The 13,500-nt window shown below is 43.3% G+C and overlaps 1 protein-coding gene across 1 annotated transcript in view; it reads left to right on the forward strand.

The window, feature by feature from the left end:
* LOC310779390 (complement C3-like) overlaps positions 1-13,500 on the forward strand; it is a gene marked incomplete at both ends in the record, with an annotated part of 87,644 nt that overhangs the window by 37,591 nt on the left and 36,553 nt on the right. The window contains 8 exons of the mRNA XM_083639926.1: positions 1,232-1,371; positions 2,112-2,324; positions 11,654-11,711; positions 11,811-12,104; positions 12,307-12,382; positions 12,564-12,723; positions 12,960-13,055; positions 13,254-13,404. Coding sequence (XP_083496052.1) covers positions 1,232-1,371; positions 2,112-2,324; positions 11,654-11,711; positions 11,811-12,104; positions 12,307-12,382; positions 12,564-12,723; positions 12,960-13,055; positions 13,254-13,404 — 1,188 coding nt within the window. The remainder of the gene's footprint in view (positions 1-1,231; positions 1,372-2,111; positions 2,325-11,653; positions 11,712-11,810; positions 12,105-12,306; positions 12,383-12,563; positions 12,724-12,959; positions 13,056-13,253; positions 13,405-13,500) is intronic.

Genomic DNA, 13,500 nt, shown 5'->3' on the forward strand with positions numbered 1-13,500 from the left:
ATAGATAATTTACTGTGGGTCTTGAAAGATGACCAACAATTATGAAAATCTTTGGCCTGTGCTAAATATTGGCAGTCCTAAACTGGCCATGAATGAGTTAACTGTCCCTAGGATAAAATCAAATCATGGGAAGGCCGCATTTACCCACTATGCTTCTGCTAGCTGGAACAAACTGCCTGAAGACCTCAGATCTGCCCCAACTTTACTTACTTTTAAAAATAGAGTAAAGACTTTTATGTTTACCGTCGCTTTTAACTGCTGACAGCTGTTTCTCAATCACTATTATACAATTGGTTTTAAAACATAGATGATTGTAATTACTATTAAAAGCTGCAGGTCAGGGGGATGGTTCCGTAATACGGATATACTCACAAGAGGGTGAGGTGATGCGTCAGGAGGGACACACGCATAAGGGGAGCTTACTTGAGCCGTACTTGCTTAAAACGTACGTTTTAAGCAAGGTTTAGAGAAAAAAAACGGCCTGTTCGTCGACGGGCAACAGATGACGCAAGGTACAAGCCGGGGTATGCTTGGCGTCCAAACTGCAGTATAGAGGAAAAGAGGACACCGTACCCAGACCTGAGTGTTGTGCTGCAGGTCTGGGGGATGGTTACAGATATACTCACAAGAGGGTGAGGTGATGCGTCAGGAGGGACGCACGCGTAAGGGGAGCTTACTAGAGCCATACTCGTTTTAAGCAAGGTTTAGAGAAAGAAAACGGCCTGTACAAGCGGGGGTATGCTTGGCGTCCAAACTGCAATATAGAGGAAAAGAGGACACCGTACCCAGACCTGAGTTTTATGTGTGTGTAGTCATGTTTATAGTCATGATGTCGGGGGACTCAATATAGATAAATTGATTTATTCTATTATGCAAACCCAATGAGTCCTCTATACGTTTTTTGCAACTGCTGCGCCTGTTGCTTAATGCACTTTTTAAGTTTTAACTTTTTTTAAGTTTTGTTGTGATGCTTTTAAATGTCCATTTTATTCTCTTCTTTTATTATTTTATTTTCCTGTCATCCATTTTATGTGAAGCACTTTGAATTACCTCTGTGTATGAAATGTGCTATACAAATAAACTTGACTTGACATTACCTGCGGCTATTTGGAAGTGTAAGATCTTCTGCATGTACTCCTCCAATCTGAAAGTCATCCACCCCCTTCTGTTGCATTTTCCTCTACCCCCCTTTCCTCTCCTCTGTCTCTCCCCTTGCTTGTTCCTCCTGAAGGTATCTGTGTGGCCGATCCATTAGAGGTAGTCGTTAGCAAGGAATTCTTCATCGACCTCAAACTGCCCTACTCAGCTGTCCGTGGAGAACAGCTGGAAGTTAAGGCGATCCTACACAACTACAGCCCAGTAGATATCACTGTAAGTCTGGGCTCTTCTGCCCCCATGTTTCAGGACTGTCAACACAGTATCTTCACCATGGCAAAGTTTGTGTAGTTGGTAGTTCAGTGATTTAAGCTCTTCTAAATGTCCTTTATATACATCCTTGATTGCATCACAATGTGGGTCGACATCTAGTTGCTTGAAAACAGAAATTTAGCCAGAATTTAAAGGACATTATAGCCTATGCTCTACTAAATCTCAAAATCACCATATCCTATCAGAGATTTAGGAATCATGCTAAGTTGAAATACTGAATTTGCCGACAACGATGCTGCAGCCAGAATGTTCTCCTTTGACATTTCCATTCTGGTGGGTTACGTCTGTTTTTGTTTTTGTTAGACAACGTTCGCCAATGTTTTGAATTTGAATTTGAATTGTTACATATATGGCCTTTAACCTGGATCATAATTATTTTTAAAAAAGTAAACAAAATAGAAAAAAAACAGTTTGGGGATTAGGACAGGATTAACATATTTGTGATTCTAGTGCTAATGGAAAACAAGTGTTGGAAATGGTCAAAAGTGCCAAAGATTAATTTAACCATGAAGAGATTACCAGTAGACCCCCAGAATAAGCAACATTCTGTAGCCTACTGTATTTCATCAACATCTGAGCGGCTCTGTAAAGGATTGTTCATCTGAGAGCAACACATCAATGTCTCTCTCTCTCTCCCTCTCTCTTTCTCTGCCTCTCCATCTCTGTCCCACCTCTATTTCAAGGTGCGTGTGGATCTGATTGAGGCGGCAGATGTGTGCAGTTCGGCCTCTGCGCGTGGGAAGTATCGCCAGGAGGTCGAGGTTGGACCCGAAACCACGCGGTCTGTGCCCTTCATCATTATTCCCATGAAGGAGGGGAAATTCCCCATTCAGGTCAAAGCAGCTGTTAAGGACTCATCGCTCAACGATGGAATCATGAGAACGCTGTTCGTGGTGGTAAGAGAAACAGACACGGCATAGTGTATTTATATCATGGAATTTCATATGAAAACATCATCTTACTGTAATTCTACTGCCACAGTGCATGAACTGCTGACGTTTCAGTCAGTCACAACCAGTCACAACCAATTCATAGCGATGCTCAGCTGGGAAGGGCTAGTTAGCCATAAGCTTTAGGGAGACTTGTTGGCATTTAAAGAACTAGTGCAGTGCCCGTTCCCCCATGCACCACCCCATGGGTGCTCACCCCTGCACACACACTGCACTCTGTCAGGTCCCCCTAAGCGCACTCCCCAAGTTTGAAGTCGATCCGACAAACAGTTCTCGAGCTACACGAAAGACAGACATACAGACAGTCCTGAAATAAGTCCAAATTGCATCAAATGCGGCAGCGCACTCCATCGGGGTCCAAGCAGCACACTCCCTAAGTTTGAAGTCAATCGGATGAACAGTTCTCAAGATAAACCACTTTTTGTGTTGCCAGTAGGTGCCGCTGTGCCGAATTGCACAGAACTCGGCACTGATCTATGTCAGGTTCCCAGCAGCACACAAGTTTGAAGTCGATCAGATGAATGGCTATCGAGATAAACTGCTTTTGTGTTGCCAGTAGGTGGCGCTATGCCAAATTGCATGGAATTCAGCTCCCTGCACTCTGTTGAGTCCCCCTAAGCGAACTCCCAGAGTTTTAAGTTTTAAGTCGATCAGATGAACAGCTATGGAGATGAAGCACTTTTTGCGTTGCCAGTAGGTGGCGATATGCCAAATTGCACAGAATTGAGCTCCCTGCACTTCCTTGAGTCCCCCTAAGCACACTCCTCGAGTTTGAAGTCGATCGGACGAACGGTTCTCGAGATAAACCACTTTTTGTGTGGCCAATAGGTGGCGCTGTGCCGAATTGCACAAGATTCTGCACTGCGTCGAGTTCCCATCAGCGCACTCCCCAAAGTTGAAGTCGATCGGACGAACGGTTCTTGAGATAAACAGCATTTTTTATGTTGCCAGTAGGTGGCGCTGTGCCGAATTTCACGAAAACGGGGCACTGCACTGCACAGCACAATAGGGCACACTCCCAAAGCTTGAAGTCGATCCGACCAACGGTTCTCGATGGCATGCAGCAGATGATGCTCATCCATAAGCAGTAGGGGTGTCACGATACACTCAGTTCACGATACGATACGTATCACGATACTGGGTTCACGATAACGATACGATACGATACGATTTTAACAATATTTTTTTAAACTTGAATAATGACAATATATGACTGGAAAAGTAGTATTTTATTTGAAATGCACAAATACAAAACATGCTGTTGTGGGAAATTGTTATTACAATAACAACTAGAAAAAACATGAGATTGGAGAGATAAGGCTTATCTTGAAATAGAATGAGTTACACCGTCACTTAGATTTACTTTGAACTAAAAGGTTTCTCAGCAGTATAAATTCTCATTATGCATCTTCAGTTTTTCTTCAAACTCAAACAACAAGACTTTTCTTAATCTATTTTTTATGCATCTTCAGTTTTTCCTGTCAAGTAAACAGTTTTGCCAGAAACTCAATTGAATGGTTTCTCTCCTGTATAACTTCTCATGTGTCTCTTCAGAGACTTGTTCAACTGAACTACTTTCCACACATTGAACTTCAACAAACAAAGACGTTTCTTAGTCTATTTTTTGAAAAAAAAAAAAAAAAAAAAAAAAAAAAAAATTTGCAATATGAGATTTCATCTCAACGATACATATCGTGACGTTTTACTATCGCGAAATTTCGTGGGACGATATATTGTGACACCCCTAATAAGCAGTGGTGGAAATGGCCAGGTTTTACTCTGAGAACCCTACTTACACAGGATGGGGGTTCCCGGAAGTGGCGTGGCCGTAGTATTTATTTACCTTTGATTTTAGTCATGACAGGCTTGATGACACATGCATATTAATGCTGCTTATTCAGCTTACAAATACATTCTCTGCTCATTTCATGCTGCCCTCTTTGCAAGACATTCTTTAATTGGAACCTGAGGAGGGATGCTGCCTCCCCTAATTTACTCACATCAAAGTAAACACAGGGTCGTTGACAGGGTCGTTGAGATTGACCCTGTGTTGACTTTCTCAGTGTCAACAACCCTACTTAAAGCTGGGGCTTAGGGCTTGAAGGAGCGCAGAACTGAAGACAAATATTCAAATATCGAACGTGTTTCGCATCCGAATCACAGGAAAACATCATTTCATGCTGCCCTCTTTGCAAGACATTTTTTAATTGGAACCTGAGGAGGGATGCTGCCTCCCCTAATCAAATCAAAGTAAACACATGGTCGTTGACAGAGTCGTTGAGATTGACGACCCTGTGTTGACTTTCTCAGTTAGTGTCAACGACCCTACTTAAAACTGGGGCTGGGGCTTAGGGCTCGAAGGAGCAGAACTGAAGACAAATATTCAAATATCGAACGTGTTTCGCGTCCGAATCGTATGAAATCGCACTCCCCGAGTTTCAAGTCGATCCGACCAATGGTTCTCGAGATACGCGAAGGACAGACAGAGAGACAGAGAGACAGAGAGACAGAGAGACAGACGCTATCGTCATTATAGTATAGATAGATCAGTGGTTCTCAAATGGGGATCCGTGGCACTTTGCCAGGTTTTCAGGAAAATAAAACTAAAAACTTTTTTTTGCAAAAGCTTCATAGTTCAACAAAAATATGTTATGCTTTAAATCTAAAATGGTTCATGGATTACATTCTAATCTAACAAACTCAGTGCCAGCCACTTTTGGAGAACGGACGCTCCCAGTGCCAGAGTTTCAGAGCGTTTTCAGTGATTTCTCGAGGCCCACAGAATATTGTGTGATATTACTATGTAAACACCGAACACGCACAAAGAACGATGAGACTCTCTTCTATCATCTGCAAAAAAAGGTTTATTGATATCATTTTCCGTTCTTTAGTTATCAGCCGGAGAAGATAGGTTGATTTAAGCAAAAACACACGTTTCAATTTAGAAGCTGAGATATTCACCCTTTTGTGAAATGAAGCATTTCAAGCACATCATTGACTCTGAAGCTAATATTTTCTGATGTAATGACACCTCAAAAATAATTTCCTTCAATAAAACAGTGAAAACAAAGGAATTTTGTTTGGCCAAATAATATTTTTTAGCTGCAACCAGCAGCGCTGGCCCCTGCGTGCGCAGACCCGACACCTTCTTGCTGGTCTTGATTTACTGCTGGTGGGCATCAGATATTCTAGCTTGTTTGCCTGTCTCTGTCTATCGAGCCTGCTGTCTGGGTCTGTGTTTACTGTCAATGGTTGTATGCTGCACTGCGTGCCCCACCCCCCTCCTCCTCCTCCGTGGGAGTGTCTGGTGGCTCTGCTGCGTTGGCTCTGCTGCGTTTGCTCTGCGTTTGCTCTGCGTTTGCTCTGCACTGAAAAGTGCGCTGCACCCCGCTTTTTCACATCGTGTCGCCGGCTCCCAGCTGAGAATAATGTAACTTTTCAGAAAGACGCTGGTGTCGGCAACTAAATCATATGGAGGGGCTATCGCAGCGGAGACGGAGGGGCTCAATTGTGGCAGCAGATTGACTGCTGTTCACAGGCACAGCTAACGTTATGCTTCATGCATATCGATGCGATTTCCGTTTCCCCATGACTTCTTCTCTCTTTTTTCCTCGCCTTTCTCTAATCTGGAGAGCACTGTCGCCACCTAATGGGTCCCTAAAATAGCTTTTACACATTCAACATCCACCATACTTTCGCAGGAGATGGATCTGGCTTTGATCCACGTCCCACCGTCAAAAAACGCAATTGACGAACATACTCGTCCTTGGCACTCAACGTTAGTATTTGAATTGACGAACATACTCGTCCTTGGCACTCAATGAGTTAAGCTTAGCCCAAAATCACAAATCAGAATGAGGGGGTCCCATCGGGGTCCAAGCAGCACACTCAGCAGCACACTCCCTAAGTTTGAAGTCAATCGGATGAACAGTTCTCAAGATAAACCACTTTTTGTGTTGCCAGTAGGTGCCGCTGTGCCGAATTGCACAGAACTCGGCACTGATCTATGTCAGGTTCCCAGCAGCACACAAGTTTGAAGTCGATCAGATGAATGGCTATCGAGATAAACTGCTTTTGTGTTGCCAGTAGGTGGCGCTATGCCAAATTGCATGGAATTCAGCTCCCTGCACTCTGTTGAGTCCCCCTAAGCGAACTCCCAGAGTTTTAAGTTTTAAGTCGATCAGATGAACAGCTATGGAGATGAAGCACTTTTTGCGTTGCCAGTAGGTGGCGATATGCCAAATTGCACAGAATTGAGCTCCCTGCACTTCCTTGAGTCCCCCTAAGCACACTCCTCGAGTTTGAAGTCGATCGGACGAACGGTTCTCGAGATAAACCACTTTTTGTGTGGCCAATAGGTGGCGCTGTGCCGAATTGCACAAGATTCTGCACTGCGTCGAGTTCCCATCAGCGCACTCCCCAAAGTTGAAGTCGATCGGACGAACGGTTCTTGAGATAAACAGCATTTTTTATGTTGCCAGTAGGTGGCGCTGTGCCGAATTTCACGAAAACGGGGCACTGCACTGCACAGCACAATAGGGCACACTCCCAAAGCTTGAAGTCGATCCGACCAACGGTTCTCGATGGCATGCAGCAGATGATGCTCATCCATAAGCAGTAGGGGTGTCACGATACACTCAGTTCACGATACGATACGTATCACGATACTGGGTTCACGATAACGATACGATACGATACGATTTTAACAATATTTTTTTAAACTTGAATAATGACAATATATGACTGGAAAAGTAGTATTTTATTTGAAATGCACAAATACAAAACATGCTGTTGTGGGAAATTGTTATTACAATAACAACTAGAAAAAACATGAGATTGGAGAGATAAGGCTTATCTTGAAATAGAATGAGTTACACCGTCACTTAGATTTACTTTGAACTAAAAGGTTTCTCAGCAGTATAAATTCTCATTATGCATCTTCAGTTTTTCTTCAAACTCAAACAACAAGACTTTTCTTAATCTATTTTTTATGCATCTTCAGTTTTTCCTGTCAAGTAAACAGTTTTGCCAGAAACTCAATTGAATGGTTTCTCTCCTGTATAACTTCTCATGTGTCTCTTCAGAGACTTGTTCAACTGAACTACTTTCCACACATTGAACTTCAACAAACAAAGACGTTTCTTAGTCTATTTTTTGAAAAAAAAAAAAAAAAAAAAAAAAAAAAATTTGCAATATGAGATTTCATCTCAACGATACATATCGTGACGTTTTACTATCGCGAAATTTCGTGGGACGATATATTGTGACACCCCTAATAAGCAGTGGTGGAAATGGCCAGGTTTTACTCTGAGAACCCTACTTACACAGGATGGGGGTTCCCGGAAGTGGCGTGGCCGTAGTATTTATTTACCTTTGATTTTAGTCATGACAGGCTTGATGACACATGCATATTAATGCTGCTTATTCAGCTTACAAATACATTCTCTGCTCATTTCATGCTGCCCTCTTTGCAAGACATTCTTTAATTGGAACCTGAGGAGGGATGCTGCCTCCCCTAATTTACTCACATCAAAGTAAACACAGGGTCGTTGACAGGGTCGTTGAGATTGACCCTGTGTTGACTTTCTCAGTGTCAACAACCCTACTTAAAGCTGGGGCTTAGGGCTTGAAGGAGCGCAGAACTGAAGACAAATATTCAAATATCGAACGTGTTTCGCATCCGAATCACAGGAAAACATCATTTCATGCTGCCCTCTTTGCAAGACATTTTTTAATTGGAACCTGAGGAGGGATGCTGCCTCCCCTAATCAAATCAAAGTAAACACATGGTCGTTGACAGAGTCGTTGAGATTGACGACCCTGTGTTGACTTTCTCAGTTAGTGTCAACGACCCTACTTAAAACTGGGGCTGGGGCTTAGGGCTCGAAGGAGCAGAACTGAAGACAAATATTCAAATATCGAACGTGTTTCGCGTCCGAATCGTATGAAATCGCACTCCCCGAGTTTCAAGTCGATCCGACCAATGGTTCTCGAGATACGCGAAGGACAGACAGAGAGACAGAGAGACAGAGAGACAGAGAGACAGACGCTATCGTCATTATAGTATAGATAGATCAGTGGTTCTCAAATGGGGATCCGTGGCACTTTGCCAGGTTTTCAGGAAAATAAAACTAAAAACTTTTTTTTGCAAAAGCTTCATAGTTCAACAAAAATATGTTATGCTTTAAATCTAAAATGGTTCATGGATTACATTCTAATCTAACAAACTCAGTGCCAGCCACTTTTGGAGAACGGACGCTCCCAGTGCCAGAGTTTCAGAGCGTTTTCAGTGATTTCTCGAGGCCCACAGAATATTGTGTGATATTACTATGTAAACACCGAACACGCACAAAGAACGATGAGACTCTCTTCTATCATCTGCAAAAAAAGGTTTATTGATATCATTTTCCGTTCTTTAGTTATCAGCCGGAGAAGATAGGTTGATTTAAGCAAAAACACACGTTTCAATTTAGAAGCTGAGATATTCACCCTTTTGTGAAATGAAGCATTTCAAGCACATCATTGACTCTGAAGCTAATATTTTCTGATGTAATGACACCTCAAAAATAATTTCCTTCAATAAAACAGTGAAAACAAAGGAATTTTGTTTGGCCAAATAAATTTTTTTAGCTGCAACCAGCAGCGCTGGCCCCTGCGTGCGCAGACCCGACACCTTCTTGCTGGTCTTGATTTACTGCTGGTGGGCATCAGATATTCTAGCTTGTTTGCCTGTCTCTGTCTATCGAGCCTGCTGTCTGGGTCTGTGTTTACTGTCAATGGTTGTATGCTGCACTGCGTGCCCCACCCCCCTCCTCCTCCTCCGTGGGAGTGTCTGGTGGCTCTGCTGCGTTGGCTCTGCTGCGTTTGCTCTGCGTTTGCTCTGCGTTTGCTCTGCACTGAAAAGTGCGCTGCACCCCGCTTTTTCACATCGTGTCGCCGGCTCCCAGCTGAGAATAATGTAACTTTTCAGAAAGACGCTGGTGTCGGCAACTAAATCATATGGAGGGGCTATCGCAGCGGAGACGGAGGGGCTCAATTGTGGCAGCAGATTGACTGCTGTTCACAGGCACAGCTAACGTTATGCTTCATGCATATCGATGCGATTTCCGTTTCCCCATGACTTCTTCTCTCTTTTTTCCTCGCCTTTCTCTAATCTGGAGAGCACTGTCGCCACCTAATGGGTCCCTAAAATAGCTTTTACACATTCAACATCCACCATACTTTCGCAGGAGATGGATCTGGCTTTGATCCACGTCCCACCGTCAAAAAACGCAATTGACGAACATACTCGTCCTTGGCACTCAACGTTAGTATTTGAATTGACGAACATACTCGTCCTTGGCACTCAATGAGTTAAGCTTAGCCCAAAATCACAAATCAGAATGAGGGGGTCCCCGGTATATTTTCTATCATGTAAGGCAGGGGTGGGCAATTATTTTTCATGGGGGCCACATGAGAAACCCAGATTGTTGCCGGGGGCCGAACAAATATTGTCATGCCGTAACCCATGGATGGGTAACTTTGATGATAGAGAGGGCCACAAAAAATGTCCTCGCTACCAGGTTTTGCTGAGGGCCGAACGGCGCAAGCGCGAAAAATTTGGTGCATTTGAAGCCAGGTTTAGAGGAATAACTCATTTTAAATTAACACATTCACTGCCAACAGTTTTTCCAATACAGTAGGTAGCTTCTGCCAAGGTTTTTTTTGAGGATTCTGGCTCATCTTTCAAGAGCCGAGGATTATTTTCTGCTAGGACTTTGTGAACACAAAATATCTCAAAAGAACTAATAGAATGTGTGCTTTCTCTGTCTAAAATAGTTCGTTTTTATCATGTTCTGTTATGTAGGCATTAGCAGTTGAATACAGCATGGTTTCAGCGTCTGAGAAGGAAAGCTGAGAAAAATGCATTTTTGTGAAATTCGAGGCAGAACAGTCACTTTAAGCATTTATTTTTGGCATCAGTGAGACATCAGACATCTAAACAATAGTTCTGAACAGTAATTTCCTCCATAACAGCACCCCCACCCCCCTCTCCTTCAAACTCCTCCCTCCGTGGGTGTGTCTCTGGTGGCTCTGCAGCGTGTGTCACAAGCGAGTCTCTGCTGCCTGTCTGTGCTGCCTGGCGGCCGCTCGTCGGGCGAGTCTGGATCGGGCTCGTTCGTTTCTGGGTTTTCGGTTGTGAGCTGGGATGAAGCTGCGTGCGATTCTGGGCTTTCTGCTGGTGTTTCAAAGTGTGTTGCACCCAGAGTCTATTTTTGGAATCCCCCACCGTTGTGCGCCAGCTCCCAGCGTGAAAGCGTTTTCGCCAAACCATTTTCATGAGAATGGCTTCCTCACGCTTTTTCCTGCTGTTTTTGCTCGGCTTTCTCTAGTCTGGAGAGCACTGTCGCCACTTAGTGGGTCGGTAAAATAGGTTATACACATTCAATAGCTCCCATATTTTTATAGGAGATGTAAAAGGGTTTGATCCACGTCCCACCGTCAATTTTTTTTTTGACGAGTTAACTCGTCGACGGCAGTGAACGTGTTAACAGTTGTGATGTCATTATTCAGTTTTAACCACAAATATTTGATCCTTTTCTCACTCACTCCTATGTCACCACCTGCTCTCAGGGCTTGAAATTAACTTTTTTGACCACCTGCCAATATGGCTGCTAGATTTTAAAGTTACCAGCCAATTAGAATTTCCACTAGCTGAAATGTTTTTCTTGAAATAAATCAGAATATGAGTGGGTTAATTTAAGCATAAGTATCAGTAAGTGTCCCGGCATGATCAAAGCCTGTGTTGAGGGTCACACGAGCAAAAATGCAGTCTTGAAGCTAAATAAATCCAAAAGCAATGAGTTATTTGAGTTATTTAAATTTCTACTTCAATGTAGCCTTTTAGTCATAAAGATTATTGAAAGATATTCCATATTCCAGACTGAAATGCTATAACAGAAGTGGAGTATTGGCCAGAATATTTCATGAACATTTGGACACTTATTCAGCGGTTATCTTGCATGTTGCGTTCAGGTGCACTGTGTGTGCAATTCCATCGCGGGCCACACAGGTGGCGCCCGCGGGCCGTATTTCGCCCATGTGTGATGTAAAGGGTCCTTGGCTGAAAAACATTTGAGAACCTCTGGTATAGATAGATAGATAGATTATTGTGCACATCAAGCCTTTCACATAGAGTTTGAAAGAAGAATAAAATTAAGAAACAGAAACAGAAAATGGCAGATTTAATAACAAGTGCTTTTCTTCTTCTTCTTTTTTCTTTTTTTTTTTACCAGCCGGAAGGAGTGTTGGTGAAATGTCCAAGGATCGTAATCCTAGACCCTCATAGTCAAAGTGAGTTTAGAAGCTGCAATGAGAAAAGCTATAATTTACTCAGTAATATCAAAGATTTTAATTTCCTAATCCTTTAATTTGCCTACTCTCGCCTTTCAGATGGTACCCAAGTGGAAATTATCAACAGTGGAATTCCTAAGCAAGATATGGTTCCAAACACCCCGACCAGCACACATATCTCTGTGACCGGGCAGGAGTTGAGTGCGCTGGTGGAGAATGCCATCGATGGGAGCTCTATGGATAGTATGATCTACCAGCCAGGGGGATGTGGGGAGCAGAACATGATCCACACGACCTTGCCTGTCATTTGCGCCACATATTTGGACGCAACCAACCAGTGGGAAAATGTGGGCTTTGAGAAACGTGCTGAAGCCCTCCAACACATCAAGACCGGTAGGCACACACAGATGCATTTAGGGACAGTTTCACAGGCATGGCTAAAGCCGAGTGAGGTCCCAGGCTAAATTCAGTTTAATTGAGGAGCCCCATTTACAAGGCTCCATCCTTGTCCTGAAACTGGCTCTCACTGAAGAAGATGCAGTGCAGAGATGGCTGGCTGTCACTAAACAGCTTGTGTGTTGTTGTGTGTGTCCAGGTTACCAGAACCAGCTTGCCTACCGTAGGACTGATGGGTCATTTGCTCTGTGGAAACAAAGCTCCAGCAGCAGCTGGTGAGGCATCCAAACGCATGCATGGCATGAACATATGCACTAATCGACAAATGCATGCACATAGATCTTTAACTTTTTAGATTATAGTTATATGCAAGGATATTAGATGAATTTCATGTGCAAATGAATGAAACTAAATGTTAAACTGTACCATCTCTTCTCCTCTCCTCCCCTCACCAAGGTTAACAGCTTACGTAGCCAAGGTGTTCGCCATGGCCAATAAGCTGGTGGTAGTGGAAAATAATGTGATCTGTGACGCCATCAAGTTTCTGATTCTTAAATCACAGCAACCTGAGGGTGTTTTTACAGAAGTTGGAAAGGTTTACCATGGAGAGATGATTGTATGTATATGGATTCTCCATCTTGGTGCTTGTTAAACAACAACAAACAAAAAACGAAGCGAGATGAAAACATTTCCAAGTCTTTGACTGTCTTCTTACATGAATAAGCAGATGAATGTTGTTGTTGATGATGATATCGATGGTACTGACATGTGTGTGTGTGTGTGTGTGTGTGTGTGTGTGTGTGTGTGTGTGTGTGCGCGTGCGTGCGTGCGTGTGTACGTGTGCATGTGTAGGGGGATGTGCGCGGCATAGAGTCAGATGCCTCTATGACTGCCTTTACACTCATTGCTATGCAGGAGTCACGCACGCTGTGTGCTGCCACTGTTAATGTGAGTAACACACACACACACACACACACACACACACACACATTGTTTTGTCTTTTCCCTTCTCCTCCTTTCTTCCTTCATTTCCATATCTCTCCCTTTCTTTTGCCAGCTGTTCCCCTTCCTCTAATAATAACAATGAGTAATGAATCTCAGCTTTCATAATCTCAGGCTCATAATCTGTGTTTTCCATGTCTCCAGAGTTTGCCAGGCAGCATAGATAAAGCAGTGGACTACCTGGAGAAGCGTCTTCCCAACCTCACCAACCCATATGCTGTGGCTATTACATCCTATGCCCTGGCCAATGAAAACAAATTTGATCAGGAGACGCTCTACCAGTTTGCATCTAAAGGTTTCTCCACACAACCATATGCCTATACATATTTAGCAACATATACATTTCTGCAAAAGTATTGTTCATCTATGCGTGTAGCCCATAACAGTACCC

Source organism: Poromitra crassiceps, assembly GCF_964638095.1.
Source record: "Poromitra crassiceps genome assembly, chromosome: 7".
Taxonomy (NCBI): Eukaryota; Metazoa; Chordata; class Actinopteri; order Beryciformes; family Melamphaidae; genus Poromitra; species Poromitra crassiceps.